At 37.7% G+C, this 20,992-nt stretch overlaps 1 protein-coding gene across 4 annotated transcripts in view; it reads right to left on the bottom strand.

The window, feature by feature from the left end:
• LOC122549390 (zinc finger homeobox protein 4) overlaps nt 1-20,992 on the bottom strand; it is a 294,666-nt gene that overhangs the window by 247,059 nt on the left and 26,615 nt on the right. For all 4 annotated transcript variants that reach the window (XM_043689135.2, XM_043689131.2, XM_043689132.2 and 1 more), the window contains exons 2-3: nt 20,981-20,992; nt 17,196-17,698 (exon numbers count right to left, since the gene is read on the bottom strand). The exon at nt 20,981-20,992 is cut by the window's right edge and continues 2,600 nt beyond it. In XM_043689135.2, the coding sequence (XP_043545070.2) occupies nt 17,196-17,698; nt 20,981-20,992 (515 nt within the window). The remainder of the gene's footprint in view (nt 1-17,195; nt 17,699-20,980) is intronic.

The raw sequence follows: 20,992 nt of genomic DNA, 5'->3' as shown, positions 1-20,992 counted from the left end.
ACTAGCAATCTTTCTCATTAATATCAGAGCTTATAGGATATTCACTGGCTGTTATTTTAACCCTTTTTCAGCTGCCTTTTCAAAATTATTTCCTTTCAATGGTAAGACACTGCTATAGGTCTAGAGTCTTTGCAGGTTTTTTTTGTCAAATTCTCTCTTTGATTTTATTGCAACTTGAAAAAAGTGTTCATGGGAGGATGGTACCATTGAAGAACAGCATTAATTGCCCTGCAGAAGATGGCGATGAGTTGATTTCTTGAACGTCTGCAGTCTTTCGGATATAGGATCACTCACAACACTGCTAGAGAGTTTCAGGATTTTGACATAGTGACAGTGAAGAAACAGAAAAATACTGTTCTAAGTAAGGATGGTATGCAGCTTGGAGACAAACGTGGAGGTGACACTGTTCCCATGCATCTGTTGTCTGCATCCTTCTAGTGGTACAAGTCATGGGTTTAGAAGGTGCTGTTGAAGGAGCTTGGGGATCTTGTAGGTGGTGCACACTATTGCCACTGTGCATTGTGGTGAAGGTGGTGGATGGGATGCTTTGCCCAAAAGAATGTTGAGCTTCTGGAGTGTTAGAGCCGTACCAATCCAGGCAAGTGCACAGTATTCCATCATACTCCCAAGTTGTGCCTTACAATTAGAGGGCAGGCTTTGGGGAATCAGGTAGTGTGTTAACGACCATAGACGTTCTAGTCTCTGAGCTGTCTTGCTGTCTGAATATATAAGGCTTGGTGAAGTTCAGTTTCTGGTCAATTCTAACCTACAGGGTATTGATAGTGAGGAATTAGCAATGGAATGTCATTGAATACCAAGGGGTGATGGTTAGACCATCTCTTGTTGAAGTTGGTGAATGCCTGACGAGAACTGTCATTTATTAGCCAAAGCCTGAATATTGTCCAGGTCTTGTTACAGTATCAGAGGAGTCATGAATGATGCTGAACCTTGTGCAATCCTGAGTGAACATTCCCAATTCTGACCTTCCGATAGAGGGAATGTCATTGATGAAGCAGTTGAAAATGGTTAGGACTAAGACACTTCCCTGAGAAACACATTGTCGTGCAGTGGTAGAATCCCTACCTCTGAGCTTGAAGGCACAGGTCCAAACCCACCTGCTACAAAGGCAAGTAACAACACCCCTGACCAGGTCGATTAAAAAATATCTGCACTTTGAGTGTAATAACTGATGAATGACGGGTGAATACATCAATCAGTATAGAACATAAAGAAGGTGTCACAGCAGAGTGAAATGGGCTCCTCCTATGGTGCAATGATAGTGTTCCTACCACTGGGCCAGAAGGTCTGTGCTCAAATCCCATCTGCTCGCAACTATATTTCTGAACAGATTGATTAAAGAATTAGGAAGAGGGTGCTCATGATACAATGGTTATGTTTCTACCTTTGAGCCAGGAGACCTGGATACGAGTCCCACCTGCTACAGTGGTGTGTAATGTGTAATAAAAATGCCAAACAGTTTCATTAGAAAATATCCATCCTGACGAACAGTTGCAGAAATGTCCCAGAACTCAGATGGTTGAACTCTGGCAAAAACAATCATCATCCTTTGACCAATTAGCAGAGAGGCCCCCAACCCCGATTCTCATTGATGCCACTATCATCAATGTGATATCACAAGCAGTCATTCTCACCTCACCTCTCGATTTTAGCTTTTTCTGTTGAGGTTTGACATAAGTCTTAAGGACTGGTAGAATCCAAACTAAGCGCCAGTAAGGAGATTATTACTGAGCAAGTTTCACTTGGCTAACCAGTTGAAGATCTCTTCTAACACTTTGCTCATCACTGGAAGCAGACTGATTGAGCGGTAATTTGCTGCATTAATTAGTCTTTTTTTCTTGATGGGACGAACCCGGGCAATTTTACACTTTGCTAACTATAGGTGCACTGAAAGAGCTCAATTTGGACACAGCTAGTTTTGGAGCTCAAAAAATCAACTCAAAAGTAACTAGGAATAGACAATAAATGCTGGCCCAGCCAGTGACATCCATGTTTCACAAGCGAATAGAAGAAAAGAAAGAGTGATCGGTTGGCTGTTGGATCATTTAACTGCATCTACTATATGCTGCTTCCACTGTTTGACAAGCAAGTTGCCCTGTACCATAGTCTCATCTGATTAACAGCTGATTTTTCAGTATGCATGGTGCTAACCCAGGCATGACTTCCTGAATTCTTCAATGTGAAAATGTTGATGTCTTTTCTTATTGGTAGAGTTTGGGAAATGTCAGTTAATAATCTTACAGATTGTGGTTGAGTACAATTCTGCTACGGATAACCAGAACATCACAGAGGCCTGGTTGGAAGCTTCTAGGTCTGTTTAAATGCTGTCCCTTTAAGCTACATGACATGGACAGTCTCCTTAAAATGAAAACTTCTCACTACAAGATCTGCCGTTGCTTCTATGAATACAGTCATAGATACATCTGTATATGACAGGCATTCCAGGAGAAGGTCAAGTAGAATTTCCCCTCTTGCTGGCTCCCTCACCAACTGCCTCAGGCCCAGTCTTGCAGTTGGGTCCTTTAGGACTCTGCCAACTCAGTAAGTAGTGATGTAACCAAGCCACTCAGTAAAGGAATATGAAATGCTTCACCCAGAGTAGATTCTGTGCCCTGGCTACCCTCTGAGCTTCTTCCAAGTAGTGTTTAACACAAAGGAGAACTGACTTATCCAACGAGGGATGTACAGAATGGGAGATATGTGGTAATAAGCAGGAGGCTTCAAAGCCATTAGACTTGGTCCAGAGCCTTGTGCCATAGTACAGGACAGGTGTGTATTTGTTATTTTAAAGTCTTCAGAGCATAACAAAAAGTGAAACTGAAGAAAAGAAAATCAGCATGCAGGAGTTTGAGTCAGAAATTATAAATGATTACTTATTACTTATCAAAGCAAAAAAGCAGCATGTTTTCATTTTCTTTGTCAGCTTATCCCTTTCTCAACTTTCTTCCAAGTGGTATGAGCAGACGTGTTTCCTGTCCTCTACCAAAACTGCTTGAGCTGTCCAGAAGCAATGCTCCAGATAGGCCCAGAATATTTCATAGTTTGATAGCATGATTGTCTAAACTTATTCATGCAGAATGTTATGGTTGAAAGAGGAAGAACATTTTTAGTCTTGGTCAGATTGAAATACAAAGCCGAGGATCGAAAGAGCAGTGCACCCTCGCAGCGTACCACACAACCCCGGATGGATTCTTGACAACAAAATAGTTTATTCCAATATTTTAAAGAGGAGTCAAATTGACTGTGATCTGGAAGGTATTTAAGTGCATTCAGATGTATTCTATATTTTAGCATGTTATAACAAGGATTTGACTATTCATAGATAGAGACAGATGTAGGCACATATTGTATACTTCAGTGAATACTGAGTGAAACATTACTGTTCAGCCTGAATGACAATAAATCAAAAGGTGTTTTGTTTGTAAGCCCACATGGAAATGTTATCAACACTTTCAAATGTCATCTTCCTTTGCCAAAATGCTACAGGCTTGGCCTTTAAAAAAAGTGTTATTCAGGTGAAACAGATAATTGTTCATTTACGAGCATGAGTAAATGACACATGAATCATGCCAAAGATATGCAAAGAACATCTGTAAAACAGGTTTTCATTAAACAGTTGAGTTCAAAGTGTTGTAGCAAATGCTGTGACTTCTGTGAACTATTTATCAGTGAATTTCAAGGAAGAAAATATTGGTTCAAGTCAAACAGGCCCTAGAAAGTGTAAGGTTGGACAAAATTGAGGAAACCTTTGAGGAATATGCAGACGACATGTGGTTGGTGAATCATATGAGGAAATTGATAACATTGTTAGCATTGAACCTCGAAACTTGAACCTTGGAGCTGAAAATTAACACAACTGGATTGAGTATTATCATGAGGGGGACAAATATGTACAAAGGCAGCATAAATAAGGAAACATTAATTATACGTAGAATCGGGTTAGAAAGAAAGAAAGAATGCAGGAAACAGATTAGCAAGTAGGTACCAGGAAATCTTCAACACTACAAAATAAAAGATCTTGGAAAAAAGGCTAGCCAGATAATCAGAGGATTGCCTGGACAAAGCAGTACTTCAAGGTTACAGAGAGATTGTAGTCAAGGTGCTTTTTTGTTCATGAATGTAATAGCCATGTGTGTTTTAAAGATATCACTTATCAAGGTGTGGAGTTATCTTCATGGGACTCTGTATATATTAGGGAAAAGGTTAGAAGTGATACTGCAGGGATTAGATAGGGACCAATGGTCATTGACAAATAGAGAAAGAACATAACTTCTTAAAAGTCACTAAAATGAAAATTAGTTTAAATAAATTATGGTATGCAAACTAACATTCTCACAGACTACCAGTATTTGGGAAAGAAAGAGAAATTGCCAAAAAAATTGATGAGATAACTGGGTGACGTGGTTTACAAACAGCAAATCTACTTTCACTAACAGTTCAATAAACATCTTATAGAGCTAGAATTCTGAGTACATATGATAAATATAGCCAGCACCTTTGGTCTAAACAGATTAACAAATTAAAAATAAGATAAAGAGAAGTAATAGGCCATAAAAGTAACGAAGAATGAATGTAAAAACAGATTTAAATGGGATGAATTCAAAAAGAATGCAGCAATTTCTTCAGAGTGAACTGAAGACCTGAAAGTAAGTACAGGTGTTGATGCTAAACAAACCACAATGAGTATCATAAGTCAGTAATAACAAGTGAAGACTATAAATGATGTAATTAAGCTCAAAACTGAGAATAAGCAAAACATATAAAATAATTTAAATTAATATATCCTCAATACGGGCAATAGTGGATATTAGCATATGCCCTTCCCAATGTAAAATATCTCAAGTCAATGGGGAGCATTTTAACCATAAAATGACTTCAAATCAGAGCATCTGAGAAACTTTAAAGGAGCAAGACTTGAGAGAGATCAATTACACATCTTATTTTTTAAAAAATGGTCAGAGCAAAGCATATTCAACAAAAGCTAATGAAATGTTGGTCTTTATCTTAAAACAGTTGAAAATTGAAGTCGAAGCAACACTTCAGCTGTATACAGCTTTGACCAGATCCCATTTTGAGAACTGTTTTTTTGTTCAAGACATTACATTTCTGGGATGACATATTGGTCTTGAATAGACCACTGTGAAGATTCACCAAATACCACTTTGGAAGGTTTCATTAAAAGTCCAGGTGACATAAACACTGTTTGTGTGCTCTCAAGCCTTCACACAGGAGGTGGGGATTGATGATGTTTTATAAAAGAAACGTGGGGAAATTACTTGCACTTGTGTAGGAAACATTTTAATCTTAGAGAGTTATCCCAAACTGGAGTGAAATTAGGAATGAACTGTTCATTTAAATGATAGGAGAATTTTGTAACTTTCTTTTTCAGATGATGAATTCTTGATCACTTTTTTTTTAAAGTGAGTTATGCAATTGATCGCCAAAAAAATTGCTTTGCACTTTTAAAACTTCCTCAAATCAAACAGCTCTGATTTGTAGTCATTTTATGGTTAAAATGGACTCCATTGACTTTAGATATTTTACATTTGTCAAGGTATATTGTTTACATCCTGTACTGACAAAATATTAATTTAGATTATTTACATTCATCCGCAAGCCAAATTGCATCTTTTAGAGTGTTCATCTGTTAGAACTGACCTGTAATAAGATGTGACTTGACAGACTTTTAAACAGGTAAGGATCTCAAGGAATACAGAACAAAAGGCAGAAAAATAAAGCCATGGTTCACATCAACGATGGTCAACCTGATAGGCTTTGTTCCAAGAGATGCTGAACAACCTACTCCTGTTTCCACATCCATAAATCCAGTTCAAATAGGTTGGCAAGGATCTCAATATATATTGGCTATATTTAACGTTTCATTACATCATTATAACAACTATCGCTGAATGATGAAGGGCTTATGCCTAAAACATCAATTCTCCTACTCTCCGGATGCTGCCTGACCTATTGTGCTTTTCTCGGACCACAATCTCAATTACTGAGTGAGTATCCATTAAGCCACCTGAAACAAGTTTTGGTTTTTCTTACCCTTGTAATTTTATGGTTAAAAATTTGGACCAGTGCCAGAAATCAGGAAATAGCCATAAAATGTGCTTAAAACTTATGCTGTTGCAGAGCTGGAAGGCACAGCAATGTTCAACTTGTTTCATAAAATAGAATATGCCATTGCAATCTCAGCTTGCTCTTCCTCAGTCTCATCAATAGTGGAAACACCACAAACAACATCCCTCCCACCCACCAGTATTAATTGTATAAATTAAGGTCAAGTGTCTACAAGTAGAGGGCAATCATTACATGATTGCTTGTGCCTGGATGGTAGGTAGCTGTATGGTTACAAGCTATACATTTGATATAAATATTAAAAAGTTTCCTTTAGGGACTGTCATTTTAATTAAGTCAACTTTTACTTATTTAAAATAGCAAGAGCTACACATCTGCAAATATCTCACTTTAAGAAAACCATTTACCAAATGACACAGAGAATAATTGCCTATAGATGCCTAAAAGATGAAGCTGTCAATGAGTGGCTCTTTATATCTACTCTTACACCCCATTTCGTATTGGGTGTGTGATAGACTCTGAAAACAAGAATAACATTTTTTCATGGCAAGAACATACATGTGGTGTCTGTTACATGGAGAATCTATCATGCTTCCAACTACCACACAACTTGAGCTGACCAAGAAACTCTCTTGCTTTTACTACTTGTCATAAACATTATCAGAACAATTCACAGTATGATCACATTATGCCTTTTTAAATTAGATTAGATTACATTACATTACAGTGTGGAAACAGGCCCTTCGGCCCAACAAGTCCACACCGACCCGCCAAAGCGCAACCCACCCATACCCCTACATTTACCTCTTACCTAACACTACAGGCAATTTAGCACGGCCAATTCACCTAACCTGCACATCTTTGAACTATGGGAGGAAACCGGAGCACCCGGAGGAAACCCATGCAGACACGGGGAGAACGTGCAAACTCCACACAGTCAGTTGCCTGAGGCAGGAATTGAACCCAAGTCTCTGGCGCTGTGAGGCAGCAGTGCTAACCACTGTGCCACCGTGCCGCCCACAAAGCCTACCAAAGCCATCAAATGGTCTGCTGGTCCAAAGAAAGGAATACAAATACTATTACAAGACTATCTCCTTGTGTGTCTTTATCTGTGCAGAAGTGCTTAACCAATAAGTGTTTTCCACTTGTTCAGACTTAATCCTAATTTATACAACTAAGAGATTAGGGCTATTGTAGCACAGTAGTAGTGTTCCCTATCTTTGAACCAGGAGACCTTGGTTCAAGGCCTACCTTCGCCAGAGGTATGTCTTACCATTTCTACATAGGTTGATTATAAATATATTCAATTAACAAATTCATTCCCCTCTTCCCCTTTTTAAACCTTAACAAAATTTAACCAGGATCTCATTGTAGCTATCAATGGTGCTTTAATCATCTGATATTCCAACAAACAGTTGCTTTGGTCACTCATTTTTTTTTTGTCTTCATTTTGCTGATCAGAATCACATACAACCCATGCCTCAATATTGAGGTTGCCTCTTCACCAATTCCTTGACTGGTTAGTTGCCCAAAAACTAAAGTGAACCTAAATGATGTTATCATCAATAAGATCAAAGTTCTACACAGAATCATAAGATATTTATCCTCAGTTCCTAACAGAATGTAGGGAGGAGATACAAAAGATACTGACAATCATTATGTCAAGATTAGAGTGGTGCTGGAAAAGCACAGCAGGTCAGGCAGCATCTGAGGAGCAGGAAAATTGACGCTTTGGGCAAAAGCCCTTCATTCCTCACAATCATAGAGTCATACAGTCATAGAGATGTACAGTATGGAAACTGACCCTTTGGTCCAACCCGTCCATGCTGACCAGATATCCCAACCCAATCTAGTCCCACCTGCCAGCATCCGGCCCATATCCCTCCAAACCCTTCCTATTCATATATCCATCCAAATGCCTCTTAAATGTTGCAATCGTACCAGCCTCCACCACTTCCTCTGGCAGCTCATTCCATACATGTACCACCCTCTGTGTGAAAAAGTTGCGCCCATAGGTCTCTTTTATATCTTTTCCTTCTCATCCTAAACCTATGCCCTCTAGTTCTGGACTCCCCGACCCCAGGGAAAAGACTTTGTCTATTTACCCTATCCATGCCCCTCAATTTTGCAAACCTCTACAAGGTCATCCCTCAGCCTCCGACGCTCGAGGGAAAACAGCCCCAGCCTGTTCAGCTTCTCCCTGTAGCTCAAATCTTCCAACTCTGGCAACATCCTTGTAAATCTTTTCTGAACCTTTTCAAGTTTCACAACATCTTTCCGATAGGAAGGAGACCAGATCATTATGTGCAAGGTAATAAAAACTAAGCACTTATCAGCAGATTAGAAACAAGCTATCATATTAATAAAAACATGACATTACACACACACAACTATCAAATCATCAATCTCACCTTTTATCGACATGAATAATGGAATAAATTAACAGCAAACTCAAAAATCAGTTCGAAAACAATAACCTAGTTAATGGCATTCACTATGGATTCAAAACGGGAAAATCTAGTGTATCCAATCTATTGACCTTTGTTAAGGTAGTGAAAACCTAACAAGCATCTGGTAAGACCTATTATGTAGGGGCCTTGGATTCTAAAAGGTTTGATAAAGTTACACATGAAAGCCTATTAATTAAACTTGAAGGGGAGGGGTGTACAAAATGAATCCGAGGAATTAATGTGAAAATGACTGAAGAGCATGAAACAATAAAAAGTTCTATTTACATTCAATAAATACTTCTTAAAGGAGTTATGTCAGAAGGAGAGTGTTAAATGGCCTGCCTCAGGGCTTAATCTTACAATAGCTACTAAATTGCATAATTTATCTGGATTCAAATACTTAATATCAAATCATCAAGTTTGCTGATGATTCCAAGCTCGGAGGTGCTATCGAATTGTAATATGTAATTACAGAGCTAGTGGTACAGTGATAATATCACGAGATTAGTAATCTAGGGCCCCAGGCTAAAGTTCGGGAGATGTAAATTTAAATATCACCATGACCGATGGTGAAATCTGAATTCAATTTTTAAAAAATCCTGAATTAAAAGTAGTGTTGATCGTTACAAAAACCCATCTGATTCACTAATTCCTTTGGAGAAGGAAAGCTGTCATCTTTACCAGTCTGGCCTTACCTGTATTTTCAGACCCAGCAAAGTTGTAGACTCTTTACTGCTCTCTGAAATGGCACTAGCAAGTCACTGAGATCAAAGGTCACTGGACCTGAAATGTTAACTGTCATTCCTGCTGAGCTTTTCCAGCAACTTTTGTTTTTGGTTCTGATTTACAGCATCTGCAGTTCTTTCGGTTTTACTTCAGATCAAGGGGCAATTAGGATCAGACAATGGATGTCAGCCCAGCCAGCAAAGCCCATATCTCAAATGATTAAAAAAAACAATTAGGTGGATGAGTTATGTAAATGGATGGAGAATGCTAGATGGCACTTGATGCAGGCAGATCTACTGATCATAGGGAAACAGACAAGCATACTGCAGAAACCATGCTGAGCTAAGAATATCCTTGAGGGCTGTTAGGAAAATGTATCGGAGTCTTTGTACACTTGGTACTAAATGTATTCTGCTAATAGGAATCTGCAATTAATGAAGCAAATAGGGTGTTGAACTGGATCACCTAATTTTGAACACACAAGGTAATAATCAAACTAACATTTTGGTCACCAAGAAATAAGAGACATTCTAACACTGCGAGTTGGGTTCTCCACTTTAAAAAGTTGTTTGTGATGTGCTCTTCAAAAAGGATAAAAAATTACTTAAATATACAGAAAAATGTGTTCACATTAAACACTGGGACACAAATTCAAAATCGTAAAAGATGATTTTAGATCTGCTGTCAGGTTTGTTACACAGAATGGTCAACATAAAGAATAGACTTGCAGATAGAGTTGAGAAAATGAAAATCCATAAATTGTTTTTTTTCTAAAAAATGATCGTTACAATTGAAGGATATCTCTGGATGGATAACCCAGTAATCTGGAGAACTTTCAATCATTAGACATCTCAAAGCGCAGCTTGCATCCTTCATATCTTTCAGTGACGTCCCTGCCACAACACTCAAACTGAAGTGGAACAAGTAATTTGCTTAAACTTGTCCAATAACAACCAGTATTGCTAATCAATACAATGTAATGTGATCACAGAAACTAAGATGGTTCTCAAAGAGCATTCCATTTGCCCTCGGTTTTAAACTGGAGCAGTGATTATTTCCATTTTCAAAAAAAATAATTAAGACTACAAACAAGTTGAATACTTAAGAATCCAATGCAATGCAATGATAGGAGTGACAGTGTAATGAATAAAGGCACATTTTAGTTGTGCCTTGGCAATAACAAAAGAGTCATTTTAAAATGTGCAAATAATATATCCCGGCACACTGTCTTATAGTGTGGCTTTGGGAAGCAGACTTTCTGATTCAACATTTACATCTGTTTTATGATTTATTGGTGGCTGCTCTAAATAGTCTACATGTATTAAAAACATCATCAAAGAACAGGTGCAATACACCAAGTCAATATGTGACTTAACCAGAGCATGTGTCAATATACAATACACATAAAATCTCTCTGTGTAGGGTTCAGAAAGTCTTATGTGCAAGTAATTTTGTTTAATTGTACTGTAACTCACAACCACGAGAATTTTTCCATTTGCTCTGAAAGAACCCATTCAAGAAAATTTCTGCTGTAGCTTGAACACTGGCATGTGTGCAATTTAGTGAGAACTTTAAAATGCAGCTGAAATTTCCATTCTTAACAGTGGCTCACAATCTATATCTCCCCTCCCTTCTTTGGCCAGGCTGAGTTCAGACATGAGCTATTCAGGATTGATGAAGCAGTTATCTTAGACTTGGTTCAAAAGCATTATGTAGCAATGGGCCTCCTCTCCAAATCCACTCGGCACTAATTAGAAACTTTACTACTTGTAAAAATGAATAGATTCATCTATCAAGAGTGTCTGTCCAGGCCTGAGGTCCAACGTGGCTCTGACACAGGAGTCACAGATCATTTGGTCTCTGATTTTGTGATTGCATTGTAAAATAAAGTTGGCAGGGCATACGTCTTCCTCCCCATCTTTAAGTTGTTAAGTATTTCCGAAAGTACACAGAGTACTATTTAAGTTTCATTATGTAAACCACTGTATAGTAAAAGCATTTGAGTCAACCAATGGCTACAGACAGAATTATGTGTCATAGACAATACTGCTATCACTTGGAGTGACTTTTGTACCAGTACACCAATTTTGCATTTTGTCTGTTAATTTGGATAGAATCCAGACTAAACCAACCTACTGAATAAATGAACAATAGTATCGATGTTCTATGAAGAGTCTCTGAATTTGAAATGTTAACTTTGCTTTCTTCCCACAAATGTTGTCAGATCCGTCCAGTTTCTCCAGCAATTTCTGTTTTTGTTTCAGATCTTCAGCATCAGCACTTCTTTGTTTTATTTTGTGATAATATTAACAACATAGCTCCCTTTTCCCACCTGACCCAACAAGTGCAAAATTTCTGTGTCTCTACATAGTTACTAATACAAATTCTTGTCCAATTAGCATGAGTTGCAACTTTGATGGTGACATGATTTCCAATGAAGATAATGGTTTGATTCACTTGTGCAAACCGCCTCACAACGTTAACTCTTTGGGTTGCTTCAGCAGCAGTGAACATACCAAAATGGCCTACTGGTGTTATAATTAATTGGCCAATTTACAAAACCAGTCCATTTGTAGGAGCAGATATTGTAATACTTTAAACACAATTTTCCTTTTGATGAATGAATGTGATATAATTGGAGAATTTCAACAAACTTTGAAGGTTATCTTTCCAGTCAATCACTGGATGTGTTCTTAGAACCAAACAGGCTCTTGGGTATTTATAATCTGACGGTTAAATGAGCTAATTGTTTCTAAAAATAATCTCTGAAAACCTCTGAAACAAACAGTAAACTATTTTGCTTGATCTTCAAAGTATCAAATTGCCTATTGCAGCAATGAAACTAACCCTATGGGGCTAAGACTTAGCTATTGAAATACACCCAACTCCATTTCCTGTAGGCTTTAAATGCTGTTTGTTGCCATGAAACCAATTTTCAAATTATTTCAAACATTTCTTTCTCTAGTCCATCTATAGTCTAGTCTTCTCTGCTGTGCTGAAAAACTCTAAATTATGTGCTAATTAGTCCCAGGTTGTGATGTAGAACATTCCCTTATCATCCCAAAGTTGCCTCAAATGCATGAGCACACACCTGTAGTTTGGAGAAAATACCACAAAGCTTTTGATAAAGTTTGACTTTGATAATCATGCCATGATGTTCAACAGTAACACATGCATGCATGTACACACAAACTGGCACGCATGCACCCATGAAAATGGAATTAACAGGAAACAGGTGCCTATTGGCATGGTTTCCCTGCCCCCATCCAATCATGATGAAAACATTCTCCATCTGTAGCATAGTAAAGCCTTTGATTTCTTTAAATTGAAATGCTACCCTTTTAAGATATAATGATGTAGTTGTTGTTTTCCTATTTCATTGGTTACATGTTTAATTCTTTATAATTATTGCCAGAAGTGCCAGTGGTATACATTAATTTTCACTACATTTTAAATTCGTAGAGATTTGCATGTAACATATTCTTGTGTCTACTATAGTTAAGTGGCTGTTACTTTCTCGACAATATGAAATTTGCAGATCATAATTTATACCCAAAAGATTCAAGAATTGTCATTAAATGATGATTAGTTGATTAAAGAAACAGCAGATTAAAGGCACTGAGTTACAATATTGTGAAATATTATATGAGTAACTCATAGGCATGGTTTTATCTCTGTGATTTCTTACACAGAATATTGAATGAGAGTATAAAACAAGTGCTTACCAAAGGAACTAACAATCACCAGCCTTCTCTCACCATTCATTCAAAGCTACTTCAGCAGCAGATAGAAAGGAGATTGTCTGCCAGTCTCTTTACCTGGTTCCTGACATGGGGGAAAGGCGTGGGACTATAAGCAGATAATAAAACTGAGAAGGCAAAGAGGAAAGGGGTAGAAATACATTTTTGGTCAATTTATTTCCCTCCTGAAGAGAGGTATTTTTGCTGAGAATTTCCTTCAATATTAGCCTCCCTCCCACCTCACAGCAGGTGGGAGAGAGACATGACAGGGTGGGGAGTGGTGAATGAAAGCCGACCATGTGCGCGCGCATACACACACAGCACCCTTTTTTTTACAATAAAGGTTGCTTTTTGTGAGAGACCTAACTTTTAATGAACATTTATCAATCAGGGCTGCCATAGTTCACTTGAGGTTTGCCGAAGAGGAAATCCTTCAGAGTGTGACTAAGTGGAAACCCTACTGTCTATTTGCATAAAAGGAAATTCTTAGGATGCATCAGAGGGGAAACCCTTCTGGAGTATGTCTTAAAGGGAGACAGTTTCATTGTAAAGGATAGTTCATCAGAGAGTGTATCTTAACTGAAACATCCTTGTGGGATGTGTTAAAGACAAAATACTCATAAAACATGCAAATAGGAAATCTATGGAAATCTCTGTGAATTATATTGAAAATACCCCAGATTGTTCCTGAGGATATCTTGTCAAATCTTCTGTCTAGATGCTGTTTGTATATCTTTACAGTACGTGTCTGATTTTAGTAACAAGGAATACCTCCTACCAATATTATTAATTGCCACAACTAGGTTTTTATAGACCAGTCAAGAGCTGTTTATTTATTTTTAATGAAATCATCCTGATTTGTTTGATTGTATTGATAGCAAAAGCTAACATATATTGATTTGATAAGAAAACAATTACAACTATCTGCTTTTAAAGAAATTAACCACACAGCACTTCATGAGGAAATGCATATCATGCAGAAATCCTGTGGATGAATATTGAGGGAAGGCTGAGCACAGTTTTCTTTTGGATTTAAGGGTGTTTCACAGACAATTTTTTAATAGGATGTTGGATTATTTTTGAAATAATCTTGTTGGGATGCTGTGTCTAGCAAATATTGTGAAAAGTTCCTCCAAATGTTCTATGAGATATGTCTAGCATGTCTGAAGATTTTGACAGAACATGAGTAATTTTGACTTTCATGTGAGGTAGACCTTATACTATACATTTAACCACTGGAGCCAAGTGAATGGAAGTGAAAATATGGAGGGAAAAATAATGAATCGTTGAACTGATATTATCTAATCTACCTTTGCATCCAAAGTTAAAAATTATCCTTTCCATGTGTAAGTGAATTGTTGAAAATCACATCAAGGGAAATCTTGTCTAGAGATCTGATCAGCTTGTGTTATTTAGGAATCCTCATTAAACTTGCTTGGTTAGATTCTCAAACAATATGTACAAAGACCATCTCAAAGATGACACTTCATCAAATCTCAGCAAATTCTGTTTGCAAAGATTGAGAGTCTTTATTAAGCACCCACTTGATAACGTCCATGAATGACTTGCCTTCAGTTGCTGTTTGGTTAGTCTCTTCAAAAGGGAAACAGACTTACAGTGTTTACTTTTCAAACGAATCCTTTTTCTTCTTGTAATAAACACAACAAATCTCAGCAGGTTCATTGCATTAAAAAGGGGGAAAAAGAACACTTCCAACTGGTCCATGATAAAACGTATTGCAATTAGTGATTGCAAGGATTCGCTCTGCTTCACAGCAGCACTGTATGTCTGCTTATACTTTGAATAAATGCTCCAAACATTCCAGATCAGTCCTCCCACAAAATTTTATGTGCATTAAACTAAAAGGCAATGTGGGATAAATGGGAGCAAATATTTTAATCTAGCTAAATTTCCCTGTAGTATTGTATTCTGGTAAAACCTAAGGTCCTTTTGTATGACATTTATTGCACATATTTTATCCGGATGATTATTTTAAACTATTGTTCTTTTTTGATGTTTCTGCTGAGAATTAAGAAAAGAATTTGAGAAAAATTCCACTTTTTACTTCCAGAAAGTCCCATGGGTCCTGCTTAAAACCTAATACCATAATACCAGTCTACTGTGGCTCTAAAACGTTAAGAGAAAGTCACATGTCATGAAATTGGCATGATAGTTATGCCTTATGGGTTAAACTTGTCAAGATTCTTCCATCCACAAAGCTAGTAAAATAAGAGCAAAATCAATAAAATGGAAGAGATATTTGCAGCTGTTGTGTGTCAATAAACCTGTAATAACTCTTTAGGCTATGCTGACCGGACATGATTCTAAAATGTCCCCAGCAACATTAAAACATGTTGATTTTTAAACTGGAGATAGGACTTCAGGGAATTCTTTCTTACTAAAGAAAATCTTTGGATATGTTCAGACAATTCTGCTTACTGTATTTCGCATTAAGTTGTGTTTCCTCGTTAAGCTACCAATTACAATCAGGATTCCATACTCCCACCCCCCACTTCAAACAAAAATCATAATGTTCTGGTTGAATGTTACACAACTTTTGCTAATAGTAGGTGTTTTACATGAAAATCTGGAGAATGGTTTATTTAATTACAATATATCCTTTGCATATTAAAGGTGATTAATGGTGTTGACAAGTGTTCTAATACATTCTGAGCTTAAATATTTTACACGGAATAAATTCAAATATTGTCAAATGTTTGCAAAAATTCAGAATATTAATAAATCTAGACAATTTAGCAAATACTTTGCATAGCTACATTTAGAAGCCAGCAAGTCTTTGTGTTTAAGCTTAGTGAAAATAAATATTTGACTATTTTTACAATATTACTTTCTAAGTGTTCTGTAACAAAGATCTATCTTATTATACAACCAGCCATCACCACACTCATATCCACCAAAGCCATATTCTGTTCCAGCCCATCATCATAATTCCAAAACTTTAGTGAACACCTTCAACATCACATTGTCAACTGTGCATTCAGTCCTAATGACAGTTGACTCAGAATGTCAAGTAGACAGGTTGAAACAGCAATGGTCTTTCAAGTTTTTAATCATTTCATGACTCTTTGGTGAGATTTGCTAATGTCTGCATTCCAAAGAACTAGTTTTCTGCCTAATTATTAATGTCTTAGCTGAAGAGCCCAAAGATTGCAAGATTTCAGACACATTTACTCAGTGCTCATTTTCTGCTGTATAATTAGGATTGTCACCATGCCAGCAACACATCAATTCATCAATCAATCTGTTTGTCAAACAGTGGAAAAACAATTTTTCACTTTGCTGTTTCACTATCCTTAGGTCACTGAACTTAAGAAATGTTTGACACCATTGTTACATCTTCTTGTAAAAGTATATCATTTCAAAAGTATGCACAATAAGATAACTTATAGACATTAGCTGATACGTTTGATAATCGATCAACAACTTATCAAAGTTGAAGGAGAAATCAGAAGTGTAATCATTATGGTTGTTATGAATAACAACAGACTGAGCTTGCCAAATACAGACCACCCCTCCTCTAGCTCAAGGGTCAATTACTGGATGTCTCAATAAAATTGACTCTAACAGAAATCCATTTTCACGACTTCAGTGTGTATGTAGTGCAATGAATATGGCAGCTCATTGACTCATTGTTAAGTATATTATTTTCATTACGTAGTGCACTGAATTTGGCAGCTTATTGACTCCACATTGTTAAGTATATTATTTTCACTTTGCTGGAGGAATATTTTCTTGCCTTTACAAAACTGTTAATTTGTTGCACACTTGCAGATGTAACCAGCGAATCATTGATTTATGGAAAATAAACAGAATCAAATACCAATGGTTTCCTCAAATGCTGAATAAACAACTAGTTACTGACTGTCCAATAGCTAACATTCACCAAAATCAATTAAAATTAGATGGTCTTGGAGATGATATCCTAACATCACAGTTTATTTGGTTTATATTTCAAATGATCCTCTTTTTTATAATTCTATTTTGTTTGTGTTTGAATTTTAATAATTACCTATGCAACTTCAGCTGATTAAATTTGTCTACCTAACTATTTTTAATTCTTTTATATGGAAATACAGACAACTTCAATCTTCCACAGGACATTATCTCTTCACATAAAATATTGTCTACATATAAATGCCAGTTCTCATTTTCTTACCTTGTACAACTTAACTGCTGCTTCATGCCTATGGTTGGTACTATGAAGGCGCAACTTATCCACACTGTTAGTATAATAGTCACAGGCATTGCATTTCAAATGCACTGGATTCCCAATTGCTACACACTTGAGCCTCCACTCATTAGGTTTGCCCCCTTCTCTGATGTGGGCCACCAGCTGATATTTCTGCATGTGTTTGTCTGTCTTACAATGGAGCTGAAAGTTGGCCTTCAGCTGAGTGTTGTAGTTGCAGAGCTTACATTGATAGATGTCACCAATCACAGCCTTCCACTCCTCTTCGGGGAGTGAACGCTCACTGTTCACATGCAAGCTCAGAGCCTCCAGGCTGTCGGTGGTAAATTTGTTGCAGACAGCACACTGAAACAGCTTCAGTGAAGGATCATGGATGTAAGGTGAAATCTCTCCGGCAGTAAGGAAGGACAGGTCATCACCCACTATTTGACCACTTGCAAGCCTCATTTCAGGTGGTAGCTCATTATTAACTGTGAAGAGAAAATCAAGAGGAAACAAGTTGCTGTTAGGAAAAGAAAAGCATACAGCACATAAAGAAAGAAAGTATTTACATAGTGTCTATTATGACTACTAGGCATCTTAAGATGCTTTACAGTCAACGAAGTGCTTTTGAATTGTCGTCAATGCTGCATTGTAGGGTATAAAATAGAAACAAGCAGAGGAATTGATAACATAGAGCCTTGATGAGCAGTTTGCTTTCTCTGGAGCTTAAACTATAAAAAGCTTTAATAGGATTGAATCAGGATCAATTACAATCATCCTTTTCAACTTCTAAGTTCTCTCATCAGATAGCTTTAATTACTCCTACTGGGTATGATGTCATCCCTGAATTTGCAGTTTTAAAGACATGAAAGCTGATCAATAATAAAACAAAAATGCAGCATATTTACAGCTTGTATTCAAATTTATCTTCATTGCGCAAATTCAATTTTCTGAAACAAATATTATGGCCAAGAAAATTTGTGAGATTTGTTCCCAGTCTTTTAGTAGTGCTTCACTGAAAGTATGCCAGAAATCCCACTTAAACACATAATCTCGACAAAGCTAGAGCAAGTCCATGCAATTCCCTGGTCCATGAAGACCAAAATACTTTGATTTGGAAAATGTCATTTGTGGTGACCTGTAACAAAGAAGTAACATTTACCCTAAAAATACTTGTGCTGAATCCATGGTAAGTTTCAGATTTCAATGAAACAATTGAGAATAATTTTATAACAGTCAATACTTTGAAAACTGCAGGGACGTAAATGCCAAATATAAAACAAATGCACAAGATCACACTTTCACCAACACGACAAATATATGTTTGAAATTAAACTCTTTAGGATTAAGGAACATTACTACTCCATTTATTATAGACAATAGGTGCAGGAGTAGGCCATTCTGCCCTTTGAGCCTGCACCACCATTCAATATGATCATGGCTGATCATCCTTAATCAGTATCCTGTTCCTGTCTTATCTCCATAACCCTTGATTCCACAATCCTTGAGAGCTCTATCCAACTCTTTCTTAAACGAATCCAGAGACTGGGCCTCCAATGCCCTCTGGAGCAGAGCATTCCACACACCCATGACTCTCTGGAGGAAGACGTTTCTCCTAAATGGCCTAAATAGCCTACCCCATAGGGACTCACCCATCAACGGAAACATACTTCCTGCCTCCAGAGTGTCCAATCCTTTAATAATCTTATATGTCTCAATCAGATCCTCTCTCAGTCTTCTAAACCCAAGGGTATACAAGCCCAGTCGCTCCAGTCTTTCAGTGTAAGGTAATCCCGCCATTCCAGGAATTGACCTTGTGAACCTACGCTGCACTCCCTCAACAGCCTCAATAGTCTTTCCTCAAATTTGGAGACCAGAACTGCACACTGTACTCCAGGTGTGGTCTCACCAGGGCCCTGTACAGCTGCAGAAGAACTTCTTTGCTTCTATACTCAATGCCTCTTGTTATGAAGGCCAGCATGCTATTAGCATTCTTCACTACCTGCTGTACCTGCATGCTTACCTTCACTGACTGGTGTACAAGAACACCCAGATCTCTCTGTACTGACCCTTTACCTAAATTGATTCCATTTAGGTAGTAGTCTGCCTTCCTGTTCTTGCCACCAAAGTGGATAACCATACATTTATCCACATTAAACTGCATCTGCCATGCATCTGCCCACTCACTTAACTTGTCGAGGTCACCCTGTAATCTCCTAACATCCTCATCACATTTCACCCTGCCACCCAGCTTAGTATCATCAGCAAATTTGCTAATACCATCTTCTATATCATTAACATGTATTATAAAAAGCTGCGGTCCCAGTACTGATCCCTGCGGTACCCCACTGGTCACTGCTTGCATTCCGAAATTGAGCCGTTTATCACTACTCTTTGTTCCTATCAGCCAACCAACTTTCAATCCAAGTTAGTACTTTGCCCCCAATACCATGCGCCCTAATTTTGCTCACTAACTTCCTATGTGGGACTTTATCAAACGCTTTCTGAAAGTCCAGGTACACTACATTTACTGGATCTCCCTCGTCCATCTTCAGAGTTACATCCTCAAAAAATTCCAGAAGATTAGTCAAGCATGATTTCCCCTTCATAAGTCCATGCTGACTCTGACCTATCCTGTTACTACTATTCAGATGTGTCATAATTTCATCCTTTATAATTGACTCCAGCATCTTTCCCCCCACTGTGGTCAGACTAACTGGTCTATAATTTCCTGCTTTTTCTCTCTCACCTTTCTTAAAAAGTGGTACAACATTAGCCAACCCTTCAATCCACAGGAACTGATCCCGAATCTATCGAACTCTGGAAAATAATCACCAACGCATCCACAATTTCTCGAGCCACCTCCTTCAGTACCCTGGGATGTAGACCATCAGGCCCCGGGGATTTATCAACCTTCAGACCTAACAGTCTCTCCAACACCAATTCCTGGCAAATATAAATTCCCTTCAGTTCAGGTCCTTCAGCCACTGTTACCTCTGGGAGATTGCTTGTGTCTTCCCCAGTGAACACAGATCTGAAGTACCAATTCAATTCTTCTGCCATTTCTTTGTTCCCCGTAATATATTCCCCTGTTTCTGTCTTCAAGGGCCCAATTTTAGTCTTAACCATTTTTTTGCCTTTCACATACCTAAAAAAAACTTTTACTATCCTCCTTTATATTATTGGCCAGTTTACCTTCGTACCTCATTTTTTTCTCTGCGTATTTCCTTCTTAGTAATCCTCTGTTGTTCTTTAAAAGCTTCCCAATCCTCCGTTTTCCTACTTATCTTTGCTATGTTATACTTTTTCTCTTTTAACTTTATATGTTTCTTAACTTCCCTTGTCAGCCACGGCCACCCATGCCTCCTCCTAGGATCTTTTTTCCTTTTTGGAATGAACTGATCCTGCAACTTCTGCATTATACACAGAAAATATCAGCCATTGTTCCTCCACTGTCATCCCTGCTAAGGTATTGCACCATTGAACTTTGGCCAGCTCCTCCCTCATAGCTCCATAGTTCCCTTTATTCAACAGAAGTACTGTCACTTCCGATTGTACCCTCTCCCTCTCAATTGCAGATTGAAGCAGATTCAAATTGCAGATTCTATTAATAACAGCCCTTAAAAGGAAAGTAATAGGAAATATTGTAGCTTAGTGCAGGAAATAAAAAGGAGTACGCTCTGAAGGTAAGAGGCAATTTGGACCTTAATGAGTTAAAGCTGCAAAATGAAAATTATAAAGGAGAGGAAAAGATGCCAAGAGGCACTGACCTAGTCCCGGTG

This window comes from Chiloscyllium plagiosum, unplaced genomic scaffold, assembly GCF_037043375.1.
Source record: "Chiloscyllium plagiosum isolate Xiang-an unplaced genomic scaffold, Cpla_swu_hap1 HiC_scaffold_4, whole genome shotgun sequence".
Taxonomy (NCBI): Eukaryota; Metazoa; Chordata; class Chondrichthyes; order Orectolobiformes; family Hemiscylliidae; genus Chiloscyllium; species Chiloscyllium plagiosum.
Note: the sequence above shows the minus strand (reverse complement) of the source record. Positions and strands in the feature narration are given on the sequence as shown.